An 18,565-nucleotide genomic window follows, 5' to 3' on the forward strand; every position below is an offset into this window, starting at 1 on the left:
TCGCACTGGTGAGGCCATCCCTCAAATCTTGCGTTTATATTTGAGCTCCTCACGGCAAGGGCATTGAGGCGCTGAAGCCTGTCCAGAGAAGGGCAATGGAGTTGGACAGGTCTGAGGCGGCAGGGTCTGGAGCACAAGTCCTGCGCCACTCCAGGCTGAGGGAGCTGCGGGTGTTTAGCTTGGAGCAGGCTCAGGGGAGACCTCTCTGCAGTCTACAGCTGCCTGAAAGGAAGGTGCGGCCAGGTTAGGGGTCGGCCTCTTTTCACAACATCAGGCGCCAGGACAAGAGGGCAGAGCCTCGAGCTGAGGTAAGGGAGGCTCAGGCTGTACATCAGGAGTAATTTCTTCACAGAAAGAGTGATCAGACGCGGCAACCGGCCTGCCCAGGGCGGTTGTGGAGTCACCTTGACAGGAGGTTTAAGGAAAGACCCGACGCAACACGTCGGCGCTGGGCCACGCACGCTTCCCAGGCTCGCCACCCGCGTCCAGCCCCGCGCCCGGCCCTGTCGCACCCCGCCCCGCCCCGCCGGGCGCGGAGGGCGGGCCCGCGCTGCCGGAAGCCGCGCGCAGTTCGGGCGCGCCGGGGGAGCAGCGCCGCTTCCGTCGCGCCACAATGGCGAGCTCTGGGTGGCGGGCGGCCCGGCGGTAGCGGGCGGTGAGTGCCCTTCTCTTGGCGGCCGGCGGTGGGGCGAGGCCTTTCCCGGCGGCGGGCGGTGTCCACCCGCGGCCTGTGCCCCTCTCTCGCCCCTTTTCCTCCCTCTCTTCCTCCCTACATCTCTGGGTCCCCTCGTGCCTGGCCCTGCTGCGGCCCCTCTGCTCGCGGGCTGTGTCCGGCTGAGGCGGCAGGTTTGACTGTATGCTGCGCCACAGTCCTTCCACCGGAGTCGGGGCTTGACAGGAGGGGGCTGGGGACCCTTAGCCTGTGGGGGGCGGAGGAGGAGCGAGCCGGGAGCTGCAGCGTGGCGGCAAGGGAGCCCTGGCCCGCCTGCCCTGCTGTGTTCCCTGCGCCGGTATCCCAACACCTGCGCCAGGGTCCCGCCGGCAGCCTGGGCGGCGCTGCCCGATGCTGCAGGCCCCGCTGGCAGCCGTGTCCTGCCCGTCTGTGACGCCGCTGACCCCCGGGCAGCCCCCTGCCCACACCAGGCTCGCAACTCCAGTCCTGGTCGGGAGCCGGAGGCGAACGTAACTTTGACTTTTCTGTTTCCTTCCCGTGCAGGGAGGTGTCGCCATCCAGCCTGGCGGCAGGGTGTGGGCGTTGCTTCTGGGGATGACTCTAAAACAGGCTGAGTTTAGGTCACTCTGAAATTCGGGTTTGACAGCGTTTCTTGCCTAAAATGGGAAGCAAGTGCGCTTCGTGCGTTTGAAACTTTTTTTTCCGTTCTCAGCTGGAGCAACTGCTTTTCCAGAGATGTACATAACTGGGTAAAATACTGTTTTTTAGGACAGGAATCCTGTTTGTTTTGTTGCTTGTGTGGGACCATAAAACTATCTTCATTTGAAGAGGGGCATAAACACTAAAAGCCTCAGACCTGTAAAATGCAGACACTGAGATTCTCTGAGTGCCTTTGTGGCCTGCAGAACTGAAAAAAAAAATTAAGATGTGAAAAATCAGCTACCCTACTCCCACATTAATGGCAACAGAAGGGCATTTTGTGATGTTTGGGTGCTTGAAAATGCTCTTTACATCTCTTTACAGTTTTGTCTGCATCCTTGAGCATCTATGTGTATTTTGAAAGAGAAAATCTTTTTTGTTTGATTGTATGTGTCTATGTTTAAATCGTAAAATATTCAGTGTTGAGGAGACCACTGCTCCTTAACGTGTTTTACATAGTCTCTTCCTGTAGTTCCCCTTTCACAGTCCACATGGTTTATTGACAGCGTTGGAGTTAGAGATCTGTGGGAGTGTTTTGCATTAAGAAAATGAAGGTAACCAAAGAAAGGAGGATAGATGTGCAAGCAATTCAGTGGTCTAGATGTTTTAGACAATGCTAAAATAATATGAAATAGGAGTGCTTAACACTGAGTGATGGTTTGGCTAAAATGTGCAGGAGAGCACATTGTTTCTAAGTCACTGTATCATACTTGCCTAATAGCTAGATTGCAGCTTAGCTTGTGCGTCTCTCTATCCTCTGATGATCATGATTTTCATTCTTAATAAGGTGAACAGTGTCTACTGTAGGCAAAGAGGAATATTCTGATATGTAGAATGGCCTTGGGGCCATCCTTCCCTCCTTTTTTGCCTCCTTTAGCCATTCTTCCAAAACTTTCCTGTGCTGGGCTGAGACTGATGTAGACTCTTAAAATTTTCTATCTGTCCTAGAGACCTTAGGGCCTGGAAAAGCCGTAGGCCACCTCTGCATTTTATAAGCCACCCACAGGTGTTCAGACATACTAAGAGAAGAGACCTAGCTGAGTTTTGGACTGCCTTTTCTTGACTTGGTTTAAGCCAGGGCTTTGATTGTTGAGATTTCCATAGCAGTTAATACCCAGTGTTCATTCCTTGATTGATTTTAAAATACAGCTTTTAACTTTTTGATTTCTAGGTGGAAATCACTGAATTGAACAGCAATAACCATGGGAGATGCTGCAAAACCTTGCTTTGCCAAACAAAATAAGGAACTGGAAATTTTGCATCCAGAAGGATTAAAAGAAAGTCCCTTACAGATAGACTACCAGGTCGTGGATGAATATGGAAGTGGCTGTAGCAATAAAATAGATACCAGCCTGCAAAAGAAAAAGGGAACTCCAGGTCATTATGGAAGCAGTCCCAGGCAAGGGCCCCGAAGTGTTTTGAGTAGCCCAAATTCACTTAAAAACACAGCTTACTGTCAAGGGTCAAAGTTAAATGATATCCAAAGAGACCACAAGAAGAAGTGGGGATCTGATGATCACCATGATACTTCTGACACCTGGAGAGAGTACCGTTCTGTTGCCTGGATTCCTGGGCATGGCAGGACGAGAAAGGACTCTTTTCACGAGGTTGAAGGTTCTGGAAACAGAAATGTAAGACGACAACTTCAGGAAGATTTAATGAGAAAAGATGTACCAGACATGCAGAAAGGAAGTTCTGGTAATCACGTTTCTTTGTTTTTGCATAGCTATCCAGTAAAATAGCTTACTACATGTGTTACTGAAAAGTAAAATCTCAAGATTCACTATTAAAGCAAAAAAGTGGTTTTGTTCTGTCATGTATCGCAAACTATTGACTGCTCTGTACTTCTAGCACTTCAGACAAATTGTTACAGCAAATAATACAGAACTTGTTTTATAGATTGTGTTGTCTTTATAGTTTAGCCTGTGAGTGATAGGAGTAAGTAGGTTGCAGCAGCTGTGTAGTATCCCTGTTTGTTGTTTTTCCCATACAATTTGATGGATCTGTCAAGGCTAGTGAGAGATTTTTCAGTTAAGCTGATAACAGGGTCAGATTTTTGGAGCTACCAGTGAGGTGTTTAACAATGTGTCTTAATAAAGATAGAAAGCAACGCTGTGTCAGTATTGTGAGAGCTCAGTACAGCAATAACATGAGTCTAGTTCTGTCATATATATTTAACTTCCCTGTGAGCAGTTGGTACTAATGCTGAGAGTACAAACCCAAAGCATTGAAATGTCAGGATAGACAGCCTAAGGGAGGGTGAAGTGATTGATACAATAGCATTTTCATTGAATGCAAGTAAAGCAGAAAAAGGAAGCTTAAAAGAATATAGAGAATATAACTTGTGTGTGATGCTGCTAGCATGGAATGCCAGTTGACAAGAAACCTGTCTTATTTTATTTAAGAGTGGGAGCCAAAGACAATAGTAATCAGACCCTCTGCTGAGAAGAAGAGCTCTTGCTGGGTGACACTAGGAAGTCCAGCAATTAAATGTCCTTTCCTGTGCCGGATGTTTTCACAAGTTTTTTCTTCAGTTAAAGTTTTCTTTAGTTTCTTCTTTTACTGAATGTAATGAACTTTTTTCTGTGAAACTTCAGGAACTCACTGAAATAGATTTTTGGAACCACTGGCAATTATATTTGAGAACTTAAGAGAAGTGAGCTACTGATTACAGCAATGGGCAAGTGTCTCTTAAAAGAGGAACTAAAATAATTAGTGCGCAGTTTGAGTCTTGGGGGTCAGTTTTGGAACAAATAATATACTGTGAGCATTTGAAAGGTAACAAAGATAAGAAGCAGTAAGTATACATTTGTTACTAAAGGTATGCCGAGCCCTAATTTATTTATTTAAAATAGGCATCAATCGCCTGTGGACATGGGAAAGGTAGTTGGTAGATATTGATTTTACTAGTACTGTACTACTTTGGATACTCTTATGTGACAGTTCTGTAAGTAAACTAGTGGAAAATTGTCTGGATTAAATTAATGTAAGAGACTTGCAGAGCTAATTAGGTAACTATACTCAGAAAGTACTAAGGATATTGTCAGTTAAAGAAAGTAGTGAATGAACATCTAGTGAGTGAGGATTCTATTCCATTCAATGTTTGTTATACTACTGTAATGATGAATGAAGAAAGCAGACCTATTAATTGTGTGCTCTAAAAATTGAATATGCTGTGGAGCTGGTAGGAATGGAATGCAGGAAAGCAGGAAGGTCAATTAAAATAACTTTGCACAGTTGGAGAAATGACCTACATATAGCATGAAATACAAAGGATATGTAAATGCGATTGTTTAAGGAGGAGTATCAGCTGTGCAAATAAAGGAGGGAAACTTACCATAAAGTCATATTTTTTTTGGAGAAGGATCTGACATGGTAGTGAATCAGAAGATGATAATGTAGTCGTTATCATGGGGTTGTGAGGCATGAAAAAAGGCTCACAGTCTGAAGTACCCCGTTTTCTGAGTAGTCCTCCATCAGTTTTGGCACCCCACTTGTATGAATAAAATGGAAGCTGTGCAAAGAAAAGCAAGAAGGTTGTCAAGATATGTAGGAAACAAGCTATTCAAACTGTAAAGAATGCCCAATATTTCTGCAAAATGAAGAGGGTAGGGAGGCATAGTAACAATCTTCTGTGTAGGAAGCTGTTAAAAGCTGATGTAGTAAACTATATTGTTTCTTTCCAGTAGATGGGACACAAAGCAATGGGCCTAAAATTGAGCAAGAAAGATTCAGATGGGGAATAAAGGTCATGTTTCTAAAGGTAAAGCTAGGGAGGTTCTGGAGAAGTTGTCTGGACAGCTCATGGAAAAGGTGCTTGAAGGCCTTTAAGAACAGGTTAGCTGAGCATTGCTCAGATTTGACAGAGTTCGTTTCATCCTGCTGTGAAGCACAGGCATAGCATAGCTCACCTCTTGAGGTCTCTTCAGAAGTTCTGTGTCAAGTAGCAAAATTACTAAAAATGTTTCTTCTAGCATTTACTTGAAATATTTTGTGCAGTTGTCCTTTTCATTGCCTTCATGTCTTTTTTTATTGTAGCTCATAAGGAAGTTTACTAAATCTCTGAGACACTGGTCTTTGGTACTTTATTTAATCATTAACCTGTAATTAGATTGTCAGTGTTGTACCTACCAAATATTAGAAGTATTTATTTAGTTTGTAAATTTTTTTCAAGTTACTTGTTGGCTACTGAAATAATTGATAAGTAGGTAATTGTCACAGGCTTTTCTGTGAAAACATTGATATATCTCCAGGTTCTGTCCACACTGATTAGTTAAAAAATGTAGTGAAACAGATGTGGCACATCTTAGGAATTTGAGCAGAAATGTCGATGCAAAAATGTAGGATGTGGGGAAGGTTCAGAAGCTCTGACTTCTGTTTCTGCTCCCTGGAGATTCCTTTGGAGTACTGCTTCTACAGCCTCTTAGGCCTAAATTCTCTTTATTGCAGCTTAAACTTATGCTGCTGCTGAAAGAAATCATATTACTGTCTTTGCCCTGATACTGTTTACACCACTAATACATGCATGCTGCATAGTGAACTGAATCAAATACCTGGTCACAAACACGCAACTCTGTTACTACCCTTTTGCCAATCATTAGAGACAAAAATTGTGGTCATGAGAAAGAAATTTTTTAAAGGTATTTGGAAGAGGAGTTTATCTGGTTTTTTTTTTGTTTGTTTTTGTTTTTGTTTTTGTTTTTTTTGGCTTTTTTAATTACTACAAATTAAACCCTCATGCTATGATAAAAGTTTGGGAGTCTAAGGAAGTTGCATGAACTTTCTTAGAAGAAGGGAACTTTAGAAATCCCAGGCATTGGGACATCCTGTATAGCTGTACAAGAGAAAGGCAAGGTATGAAAATCTGATGTGTATATTTATTCCTGAGATGATTTTTACAGGTGTTGGCTTTGGGCCAATAGCAACTTCTGCTTTAAAATGATGATAAAATTTGCTTAAAAGTAGAAGTGGTATTTAGCTTAATTTGTTCCAGAGCTTTTGCTGTAAACACAACAAGCTTTTTAAGCGTTATGATGATGATGATGACAGTTTTACATCTTTATTAAAGCAATGTGCACATACTTAGCGAGTCCATTCTTTAGTCTCTGTAGCCAGCAGTGGTGCTTACTTTTTTCCACTTGTTTTTGTAATATTCTGAAGGTAGTACTGATCCATGTACTGGTTTAGCTGAAAGGCAAATTACATTATCACTGGTAATAATTCTTTGTTAATAAATTGTCATATATGAGCTAAACCACAACAGTGTCATATCAGAGTGCTGCTAGGTCTTATAAATCACTCAGATTGGATTACACTTTTTAATTCTATCATACTTGTAATCTAGCTTATTTGTCTGCCAAAGCCTAGCCAGGCATCCCAAAATCTTTGGACATATTCTGTATTTTCAGTGTGATGGCATACAGGTATATCTATTGCATTTAGTTCTATTTTTTTTTACCAGTTTTAACAGAGCTATCTAAATAAGGTAATTTTCTTCAGTGGAACAAATTAATTGATTTATTTGTAGTTTGGGACAAAGGTACTATAGATTGTGATACTAATATACACTTATCATTATCCAACTTGCACAGGACAAATTGTGAAACCAAACCAGGTAGGTGAATTGTGCTTTCTTTGACTCTCAAGTAAGTAGAATGTTAATTAAGGAAAAAAAAACTTAAATGCTGTGTGGCAGTCTGCAGTTATTTGACGTGTTTGCTCTCATAATTCTTTATAAGAAATGAAGAACCTTAGAAAACCAAGAAGACTGAGAAGAAGTAGAAAAGATGAGTGTGATCATGATGAAGTGGAAGATCCAGTCATAGATGAATCTGTGCTGTCAGCAAAAGAACTTCTGGGACTGCAGCAAGCTGAAGAACGCTTGAAACGAGACTACATTTATAGACTGAAGAAGGTGCTGCTGTCTTTACTTGTACAGATAAACCTCTCCTATTTTTTCTGCATATAAATATATTCTAGACTTTGAGCAATATCTGTGGTTGTAGCTTTAGTAACAGAATTTAAGTAATGATATTGCTGTTAATGAATGGTAGAAGGAAGAGGGTTTTTCTTTTGGGTATTTTTGCTAAAACATTGATAACAGTTCAAGCTCAAAAAAATGGCTACTCCTTTAGTTCTTGGAATGACATCAGATCTTAATTAAAATGCTGGACTAGTTGTTTCTTCAATTAATATATTCTCCCATGGGCATTGGGTGTTTTCTCCTGTAAAAGATAAGTTGTTGGGTGTGATTGACATGATACCATTCTTCTGACATTACATTTGATGTGCAAACTTTTTGATGGCAAATAAGAAGTGAAGAAAGCTCAAGTAAGTGAGTGTACATTTCAGAGTTAATCCACTGAACTTAGCAAGAGTACTGAATGAAGTGGAAATAATACTTTTATATATATTTTAAGGGTGTTTTTTTACTATCTTTATTTTAGCAACCTCGAAGCTACCCATCAGCAAAATATACCTGCAAGTTGTGTGATGTTCTGATTGAGTCAGTGGCTTTTGCTCATAAGCATATTAAAGAAAAAAGACACAAGAAAAGCTTAAAGGTGAGTTTAGCGCAAGAAAAAAGTATAAACTGTAGTTTAATGAAAACTTCCTTACTCCATTAAAAATTATGAAACTGCACTGCTTTTAAAACCATTCCACATTTAGTTTTTACCATGTTTCAATCTTTTTAAAAACTGTTGCATAGTGATACTAATGAAAACAGTAAGCCTGGTACCTGGACTTTGCAATGAGCAGTAGGAATAAGCAAATACGGTTGGTATGGAAGAATTAGAAGTTATAACCTATATGTCAGAATTAATATTTCAGTTTAATATGGCAGAAATTACTATTTCAGTACTAATTACTATTTCAGTTTAATAGTGCAGAAGTACTGCAAAAATTAAGCACCTGTGGAGTATTACAGATTTGTTTATATGTAAAGGAAATAGGTTTGTTTTGAGCATAAGCTTCAAAATAACTTCCAGCATGACATCAATTTTATCTTTTTTTTAAACATCTTCTACTTTCTCTGCTTGAAGTGGACAAAAATATGTCTTATGCCGGTTTTCTGTTCTTCCTCTTTACCTCCTGTCTTTTCACACTTCATAGGTGATGAAAGATTGGTGATTTTTTTTAAAATGTGCCAAATACATGTATATATATCTCTGAACGTTACTGAAGCCTCCTGGAGTATCAGATTCTTTATTACTTCAATTATCTACATTACCTGGAAAATTTGTGGTGGGGGTGGTATTACATGGGATGAGTTGTTGGCATTCATTTTAGCATGTAAAGCAACTCATGAAACTCATTAAAACATTGGTCTTATCTTGAAAGGAAAAGCAAGAAGAACAGCTGCTGACTGCGCTTCCTCCTCCAACGCCTTCCCAGATACAAGCTATCGGTGTTGCTATTGAAAATGTTGTGCAGGAGTTTGGCTTAAGTAATGAAGATCTAGAAGAAAGGCTTAACATTAAAACAATGATGGAAAACTTGCTGCGTCAAAAATTGCCAGGTATTATTTGCAGTTTAAGTGCTAGATATGCCAACTTACTAAAAACAAAATAACAACAAAAACTGAACAAAAAAATAACTCAACCAAAAAAATCCCCAACAGCTTATGAAATGAAAGCTGAATTAAAAACCTTGGCTCTCTAAATTCTAAAACAGCATGTTTAGTTACTAGTTAGTTGAACAACTTGATGTAGCAATATAAACCTGTTCCAAAATTAAATTACAGTGGTGTTCATGACCCAAACAGGCCTGTAGTAAAAAGTGAAGATAAAAAGGATGTGAGAGCGATTTGACCTTCATGATAAGCCTTTACCAACAACAGCATGGGAGGCAGGATTTAGGAACAGTTCTGGGCTGTTGAAGACCTTTTTTCTTTTCCTGTGCCTACCAAAACCAGGTGTAGGTTTAAGATCTATTAGCAATGCTGTAAGTAGCTACAGGCTTATAGTTAGGCATAGTGTAAATGAAGTATAATTCTTTTTGTTGCAGAGTGTTCATTAAGATTGTATGGCTCCTCCTATAGCAGATTTGGCTTCAAAACCTCAGACTTAAACATAGATACCCAGTTTCCTGCCAATGTAAGTAAGGCCATTTTATTAAGTGTGTGTTAGTGGTGTTGAGTGTGGTTTTTTGGTGTTTTGCATCTTCATGTAGACTATATTGTAAATATATTTTATAGTGTGGTAGTAGCAGTATTTATAAAAGCCCCTTGGGTAAAACAGAGGCAGTCTGGTCTTAAAATAACATTCTTCGTAGAACAGTAGTCATCAGGCAGTGTAATACATCTTTGTGTTTTGTTGAAACTTCTTCTGAAAACACTTAAAACATCTGTACTCTTGCAGTCCTCTGAGACAGATTATTATTTATATTCTCTAACAGCTGGAATAAATAACACTTCTGTGATCTTGTTTCAGTATTGATCCTGGTTTTGTATTGATATATTCACATATGCACATTTTGAGTACTAGGTTATATTTGACCCATGAAACCTCATGGTTATTTATATGTGGAGTAATTTAAGGTCTTAATTTATCATGCAAATTGTTTTTATGCATCTTTGTGCTTGAACATTGAAAAGGAATTAAGGACATGATTCCATACTTAAACTTGCTCCTTCTGTAGTTGATTTGGCAGTCACATTGTTAGAATTTAACATTTCCTTTAGAAACCGAGAATGATCTATGTTCATAAAGTGCATAGGATTCTAAAAGGCCATAAGTTCAGTCTTTAACATGATGTAAGTCCAATGTGTCAGAATGCAGTCATATTTAAGCACACTGAAGCAATAATTCTGTTGGTGGGGGTTTTCTTACCATAACCAAGTCTTTGGTAGAAGTAAAAATAACTTTATTAACAATTTCCTTCAAAGCAAGCAGAACTCCTCTTCCTTTTGATGCAACCTAATAAGAGTGAAGTACACGTAGAGGTGGTTTTAAATTTGAGTTGTAGAAAATCACTTTCTTGACAGGTGGTTGATACAAAAACAGCTTTATTCCTTTTATTGACAGATGACTCAACCAGATGTTCTCTTACTTGTGCAAGAAAGTCTCCAGAACAGTGGTAAGAAAAAATTGGTGCCTTCTCGATTTCATTAAACTCTTACTTAGTATTGTTGAATATCACTTCTGCTGAACAGGTATATCACATGCTATTCTTTTTTTAGAAAGATAGGAGCCTGAATATTACTGCAGAAAAGAATACATTAGGAGAACTACTTTTGGTTTGGCATTCAGTGTTACAAGGGCTGAAGTCCTCTCATTTTTGATGATGTGAGAAATTCTTAGGGAGGCTTTCTTCTACATTATGAGTGAAGATGTCAATACATATGAGATAGACTCTGCTCCTCTCCTCAGCCTGCTCTATTAGCCGTGCCTAGTGCAGAAAGCAGCCTAAGTTCTTTAACATATGTAACAGAAACCCAGTAATGTACTTTCACATTGTGGTCTCTTTTCCTGTAATAACATGCTCGAGTCTGTCAGTGCACGTAATGGCCTTGATGACTGCATACAGGCACATGGGTTTTTTTCAGATAGTGTAGCTCCGCGCATTAATACAAGGAAGTAAAATTTAAGATCCTTTAAAAAACTGCACTAACTCAAACCAATTCAAGCAAATGCAGACAAGAAGAAAAATGGAAATACTGGGTGGGGGGAAGAAAATTCTATTCTTTTTAAATGCAGATTGCAAAAGGTAACATTGTTTTCTTGCCTTTCTTTATGGCGGCAGTTGGGGAACCACACCGTATGGTTCAAAACACATATGTTTACTGACCTAGATTTTTGCAGTGGCGTCCCCACCATCATTGTATGTGCATTTTATTATCTGGACCATTATGGTCTTTGAGAATGGGGGTTTTTTTAAGTTTGATTAGAGGAAGAAGACCCAGATCTCGTAAGAAATTAGTATTGCTGTTGTATCACAAAAGCAAGTAATATTTGCATTAACATGTTGTGCAGAGTATTCTCTTGTGAGTGAGAAGATACAAGAATAGAGTGTTAGGTGTTTGAGGTACTGCAGTGGCAAAAGCAAGATAATTTTCAGTGAAATTAGGTGTCCAGTTGACTAAGTAACATCACAAAAATATTGTCATTTCAGAACTTTTGAGTAAAGTATCTAAAATTGTTTGACAGTTTCCTCCCCTCCTGGCCCAGTCAAACCGTAGTTATCAAAAAATAAGTCTAGTTTGGATCAAATCAGTATCACTAAGAGAAGGGACGAGGGGGGCTGACAGCTGAATGATATAAAGAATAAGGAAAAAAAGAGAAAAAGCATAGCAAAAGGATGTCATGTAGGCAAGCCTGTTCTATATTTACATAAAAGATTGTCAAGTAACCAGGGGAAAAAGTTTCTTTCTGTATAGTAGTGATGTAACACTTTTTTTTTTCACACTAATATTGTTCCATAGGTGTTGTAGGTCTCTCTGCATGCCTCAGTTACTGAAGCCAGCTCTTAAACCGAAATATACCTCCTTAATTTTACCTACTGTGTATATATGAATTTTGAAAAGTTCTGGTTTTTCTCAGTATTTTCCTAACAGTCCTTCATGTATAGACCATATTCTTCCTATCGTATGTACTTTATTTTTCTCAATATTAGTCATTATATTAGAAGCTGAAATTCTACCTGTACTCCTCTAGTTGCATCCAGTTCAACATATTTTTATCAACATCATGCTTAATGTGGCTTCTTCTTTTTCTTTTTCCCATTTAGAATCTTTTACGGAAGTTGATGCAGATTTCCATGCTAGAGTACCAGTGGTGGTGTGCAGAGAAAAGCAAAGGTCTCAGTTGTCACTTTGTGTGTTCTAATAGTATATAGCAATGTAAATTATATTACCACCTGATAAATGACGTTTCTGTACTAAATTATTACAGTTCCATGGATCTTGAAACACAAACTAACACTCATGGGCAAGTCATTCCTAGCCTAGAATAAGAGGGTAAGGGTTGTTCTGTCCTCAGCTGTGTATTTCCCAACCCCTTCAACCATTATGGCTTCCAGCATGTACCCTTACCCTTCCATTTGGGATTATTGCTTAAGCAGAAACTTTCCTTTCTTATAGGTAGAGTAGATACCGTATTAAATTATAGATTTCTGTAAGGATAAGAACAGTTGCTTAGCTTCGCTTGTATTTTGAGAAAAGTGAAAAATATTTTATTTTGCCCATTTGATGAATGTCAATTAAGATTCATGAAACATTCTATAAACAGCTACTGATAAAAATATTACCAGTTATTTGGTGCTACCTTGATTGTTCAGTGTTTAAAAATATTTTGTGTTATGTGAAAACACCATAGAAACTGTTTGATGGTGGGTGTGGTGTGGGAAGACATTTTTGTTTCATGAAGGAAATGAATACTATAACTTTTTCAATTCAGTAAATTAATATTAGAAAAATACTTAAATTTGAATTGTATCTTAAAACACTCGTACAGGAAATTATAATCATATATTCTCAACCTAATTGTAAATCTAATTAGTATTGCATGCTGCTTTTCATGCAGAGATGCTGTCTTTGAGAGGCTATCAAGTCTTTCCTTACAGCCTTCTGCTACACTGTTCTATGAGGTGCTTTCTGATCTATGGATGTTACAAAACCTTAAAGATCTTTCATTTCTTTTTGGATTTTAGTGGCCTTATTTGTAAAGTGAGTGCAGGGAATGAGAATGCTTGTCTGACAACAAACCATTTGGCTACACTTGGAAAGCTGGAACCTGCTGTCGTACCTTTAGTGATTGCCTTCAGGTACTGGGCAAAGGTGAGAGTCATTTGTACTCCCTTATCTGTGAATAAATATTGAATTAACTTTGATATTATGCCTGTAGTTATGGTTTAGAAAATGATTGTTGAAACAGCCCTTGGAAAACAGTTGAAATAAGGACGTAAGTTTTTATAAATCAGTAATAATAGAATTTATAAAATGTACATTTTTGCGTGATAATGTTCCACTAAATTTCAAAAATGGAGTTTTAAGCTTCATTCAGTGGAATGCAGACTGTAAGTATCCCACTCTGTTACCAAACTAGCCAGAGGAATGTATATGAGATGGAATTGCTAGTTTCTCATAAACTTAATCCATCATGAAAAAAATGAAAAAGCTGTTTGTCTCTATTGTAGATGAAAACAACCTTGGAAATTAACATAACTTTTAAAATATATGTGTCTGCAATTAAAATATCAAGTAAAAATTGAAAGACTACTGTATCTATGCAGAAGGAGCTATCATTTTTTGCAAATGTGGTCTATGCTGTCTGTTTTGCCAGTCTGTGTCCTATGGCTCTTACACTGAAAATGTTATGGTAGCATGGTTGTAACTGCAGTAAATATGCAGGCCTTGAGAAAAAATTGCATCTGGTAAGAGCTCAAAGATATCTGAGTTTCTGTAGTATTCAATGTGACTTCTGAACAGTAATTAAAACAATATTTTCCATAGTATCACTTGAAGCTTTAATGGCTGCATGATTTGTTTTTACAGTTATGCTGTGTTGATCATCCTGAAGAGGGAGGTTTGTCACCTTATGTGTTCGCTTTAATGGTTATCTTCTTTCTACAACAGAGGAAAGAGCCCTTTCTGCCAGTCTATTTGGGTTCATGGGTATGTGTATTAATAACTGAAGAGTATAAATGAGAGGACCAGTTGCCTGTGGTGGTACCTAATCTGTCAGCTCTATGATCCTCTAAGCAAGCCATAAGCAAGCCATTTCTGCAGGTTTTAAGAATGTGAATTCATGTGTGAATTCATCATCATTCAATGACTACACTTAACTTTAGTATGCCTAGCTGTAAGGTTGCATTTCACAATCCTAGTCACTGGATTAAGTGCTCTGTTGCCCCTTCTGTGAATAAGGGGAGGTGGGCATTGAATAATGCCTTTTGCAACAATTTACTTCCTCATTTTTTTCAGCCTTTCCTCCAGACTCTTGAGAACTCAATCCACATAGCTACATCCCAAAACAACATCTTGGAATTTGCCATCTAATTCTCAAAAAAATAGACCATAGTTGGGGAACACACTGGTGCACTGATACCATCAGAATCACATTAGGAGTTTACAGCATGTATTTCTTTGCTTTAGAAACCAAAATGTATCTGGATGTCAGGAGTTGTATTATGGATGCCAATAATGAATCCAATTCTGGATTCTGGATTGGCATCCATTATACAACTCCAATAATTTAATTCCAATAATTGAATTCCAATTCAATTATATTAATTACATCCATTTTTATACTTACAGTCTCTTGTTATGTTTAGCACACATGTTCCATTTCCTGCAGCTAGTTACAAGAACCTTTCAGTTAGCAATTTTATCTACTACGTTCCTGACTCATTCAAAAGCACATGCACTTTTTGAACTGGATGCGAAAAATGTCCTGTTGTATATGACCATATAATTATAAGATACATATTTATGCTTGTCTAATGTGCAGAGAAATGTTTATATGACATAGAATTACAGAATTTTCTGGCCAATCTGTTCCAATGCTTGGTCACCCACACAGTACATTGGCACAAGTTCTTCCTCATACTCAGGTGGAACATCTTGCATCAGTTTCTGCTCATTGCCTCTTGTCCTCCTGTACAGCACCAGCTGGATCCGTCCTCTTGACACCCTTCCTTCCCTCAGACATTGATGAGGTTCTCTCTCAGTTGCCTCTTCTCAAGGCTGAACAAGCCCAGTTTCCTCAGCCTTTCCCCATAAGTGAGGTGCTCCAGTCGTTTAATTATCTTTGTTGCCCTTTGCTGGACGCACTTCAGGAGCTCCGTGTCTCTCTTGTCTTAAGGAGCCCAGAACTGGACACAGCACCCCAGATGTGCCTCACCAGGGCTGAGTAGAAGGACAGGATCACCTCCCTCACCCTGCTGGCAATGCTCTTCCCAGTGCACCCCAGGACAACATTCTTGGCTACTAGGGCACACTGCTGGCTCGTGGACAGCTTGTTGTCCACATGGACCTTCAGGTCCTTCTCCACAGAGCTGTTTTCCAGCAGATCAGCTGCTAGCCTGTGCTGGTGCCTGGGCTTATTCCTCCCAAGGTGCAGGACCCTGCTTTTGCTTTGGTTGAATTTCAAACAGTTCTTTTCTGCCTATCTCTCCATCCTGTCAAGGCTGCACTCTGGGGTACTGGCCACTGCTCCTAGCTTTGTGTCATCATGACCTGCTGAGGAGGCCTTTGTCTCTTTGTCTCAGTCACTGCTGAACAAATTAAACAACACTGAGTCCAGTATTGACCCTTGTAGGACACCCCTAATGACAAGCCCATGTTTAGACCCCATGCCACTAATTACAACCCTCTGGGATCTGCCATTCATCCAGTTTTCAGTCCACCTCACTGTCTGTATTTCCTGAGTGTGGACACTAGCACACCCTTCCAAGAACACTGAGCTCTTGGGAGTTTTTTTGTAGAGAAGTATTGGGACCAGAGAGAAAAAGGTCGGGGCATATTCTAGATGTGGAACAGCTGTTTTTAAATTTTGGTCTACTGCAATGTGGGGACTAAAATTTAAAGTTCACATGATGTTTAGCTCTATGTTTCTTTCTTTGTTTCCTCTAGATCGGAGGATTCTCATTAAGCAAATTAACTAATTTTCATCTGAGAGAAGTCAAGAATGATGCTGTGGTTTGGGAGCATAACCCCACTGATGATTCTGATTTGCCACAAGAAACTTCCCCTAGAAGGGGCAAGGTCTGAACTTTTAAATTTGTTTCTGTAGTAGGCTAGCAGACACTGCTGTTCTCAAAAAAGAGCAACCTTCTATTTCAGTTTTGTGCTTATGTTTCAAAACCATGAGCTGAACTAAAAGATTGCATGACTGCTTGCTTCATGGTCTGTTGTGCTCTCAGCTCTTCGTGCTAAGTAGCTGGCAGGAAAATAGATATAATTTCAAACTCTTTGATAAGACCTTGAATTTTAATCTATCCAGGAGAAATAGTTTACAGAGTTGGAGCAGTTTTATCTTGGAATTAGATTAAGCATATGAAAAATATTTTGTCTTTGCTTTGGGCTGTTCTTGCAAATTATTCCTCTTATAACAGCTTTGTAAGAAACAGTATCACAATGTGATTGCATGTTGTGAGAGTTAAAAATTCAGCCTAGACTTCGCTTAAAAATAGGCTGTATATTCCATTCTGTCCTGTGACATGAGATATGCTTATCTCTTTGAAATCCATGAATTATGGCATAAACACTTAAAGAAGCAATTTTTATTAATAATTGATGCTACTCTTTACCATTGATGCACTCTTCCATTTTGAAGCTTTATACTGTATCTTCCAATCTTTTAATTGAAGTTTTTATTCAATTGCAGGAGTCAAGAACCAATGATAAATTCTGCCACAGTAGATTGCAGATGACATAAAGGAAGGGTAGCAATAAAACAGTTAAACACCTGTGTACTAAATATTATTTAAGGTTTTCTCCTGTAATTGACAGGTTCCCTTAGTGTTTGATGTAGGTCAGCAGTGTTCAGCACCTGTTGGTCAGCTGTGGCTTGAACTGCTTCGTTTCTATGCTTTGGAGTTCAATATGGCTGATTTGGTTATTAGCATACGACTCAAGGAACCAGTGTCTCGTGAATTAAAGGACTGGCCTAAAAAGCGCATTGCTGTGGAAGGTATATAAATATCTCTCAACAAACTTCAAAGAACTGTAACTTTAATTTTTATAAGGTGCTGACTTGGCTGTTAATGTTGAGTGTCACAACTTAGAAATTTTTAATATTGGACTGGTTATAGTAGAATATATTTTTTTAAAAATCTATTTGATATTTCTATTGAGTATTATTTTAAACATTATCAGAAATAATTAAGTGAACTAAAAGATTGTTTTCCAGCACAATTTGTAGGCCTTGTGTCCCTACACAATGTTTAAGAGTTACTAGCAATTCAGACTCTGTTAGGATGTAAGTGTATTCTTCTTTTAAGAAATTAACTCTTTCACTGCTGGCTCACTTCTTCTTTCTACTAGACCCATATTCAGTCAAAAGGAATGTGGCGAGAACTTTGAACAGCCAACTAGTGTATGTGTATGTTCTTCACTGTCTGAGAGCAACTTACAAGTATTTTGCCTTGCCTCACAAAAAAAGTGCAAAATGGAGCAAAATACCCTCTTCAAATGCAAATGAAGAGAAATCCCAAATGCTGGACCATGGAAAAGATGCTATAAAGCATGAAGATTCTGACTTGCAAAACTTGGTTGGTAGAACAAACACAGCCATAATAGAAGATAGCATAACAGAGGATACACATATTCCTAGGGAGCATAAAATTGATCCTTCAAAACTGTGTGATGGCTCAGAAAGTTTCACAGAAGAAGAATTGGCTGATGATATAAGTCATCTGGGAATTACCCATGAAGACTCAGACTGCATAATTGAGGAAGTTATTTCTGGAGATAATGAGGATTTTAAACCTAGTTGTGAAGAGACAGAGAGTGAAAATGAAGATGAAGAAGAGGAGGAAGAGGAAGAACATGAACAACAAAAAAGACAATGGCATACTATTTTGGCTGCTGAGCAGAGAATTGATGAAGACAGTGACAGTGGAGAACTCCCTGTTATGGTGAATGAGCATGAAGTAGAGACATGTAGGATTTCAGACTTAGAAGGTTTTCAACACACTGCACTTACGGAGAGTGATGAATTTGGCTTGGAGTGCAGTGGTATAACAGATGATAAGATCAACATTGATGAGTATAGTAGCACTGAAGGTACTGATGAATTGGATGAATCCCCACAAAAATTTCTATGTTCAGCACAGAGTCAGATATCCCAAATGATTAACTCAGATGATGAGGAAGAAGAAGAGGAATCACCAACTCTTCTAAATCAGAGAGAATGCAGTGCTACCATTAGAGCTGGATGTGAACTAGATAACACATTTACTGGATCTGGAGATGATGATGCACTGTCAGAGGAAGAAGATGATTTTTCCATCCCCAGTAAATATGAAAACAAACAATTCAAAGAAAGTGTAGGTGGACCTCTGAGGAACAATTTGAGTCAAGAATATCATACTGAGAAGGGAAGCCATTCTGAAGAGACCACAGCAGTAGAACAGTATTTAGAATCTGAACTTTTTTATGAATTCAGTAAACAAGCATTTACAAAGGGCAAGGTAAGCAAGCTGTATCAGAGCATAAACATATTGCTTGTGTTCTGTTAGAAGTTATGTGAA

At 38.9% G+C, this 18,565-nt stretch overlaps 1 protein-coding gene across 1 annotated transcript in view; it reads left to right on the forward strand.

The window, feature by feature from the left end:
• Positions 1–557: 557 nt before the first annotated feature.
• TUT7 (terminal uridylyl transferase 7) overlaps positions 558–18,565 on the forward strand; it is a 33,476-nt gene continuing 15,468 nt past the window's right edge. Inside the window, exons 1-13 of the mRNA XM_030968638.1 lie at positions 558–655; positions 2,544–3,070; positions 7,111–7,286; positions 7,819–7,935; positions 8,714–8,891; positions 9,380–9,468; positions 10,399–10,450; positions 12,101–12,170; positions 13,022–13,148; positions 13,866–13,985; positions 15,945–16,076; positions 16,824–17,004; positions 17,358–18,505. Coding sequence (XP_030824498.1) covers positions 2,575–3,070; positions 7,111–7,286; positions 7,819–7,935; positions 8,714–8,891; positions 9,380–9,468; positions 10,399–10,450; positions 12,101–12,170; positions 13,022–13,148; positions 13,866–13,985; positions 15,945–16,076; positions 16,824–17,004; positions 17,358–18,505 — 2,886 coding nt within the window. The 5' untranslated portion in view covers positions 558–655; positions 2,544–2,574. The remainder of the gene's footprint in view (positions 656–2,543; positions 3,071–7,110; positions 7,287–7,818; positions 7,936–8,713; positions 8,892–9,379; positions 9,469–10,398; positions 10,451–12,100; positions 12,171–13,021; positions 13,149–13,865; positions 13,986–15,944; positions 16,077–16,823; positions 17,005–17,357; positions 18,506–18,565) is intronic.

Source organism: Camarhynchus parvulus, chromosome Z (assembly GCF_901933205.1).
Source record: "Camarhynchus parvulus chromosome Z, STF_HiC, whole genome shotgun sequence".
In the NCBI taxonomy this organism is placed as follows: domain Eukaryota; kingdom Metazoa; phylum Chordata; class Aves; order Passeriformes; family Thraupidae; genus Camarhynchus; species Camarhynchus parvulus.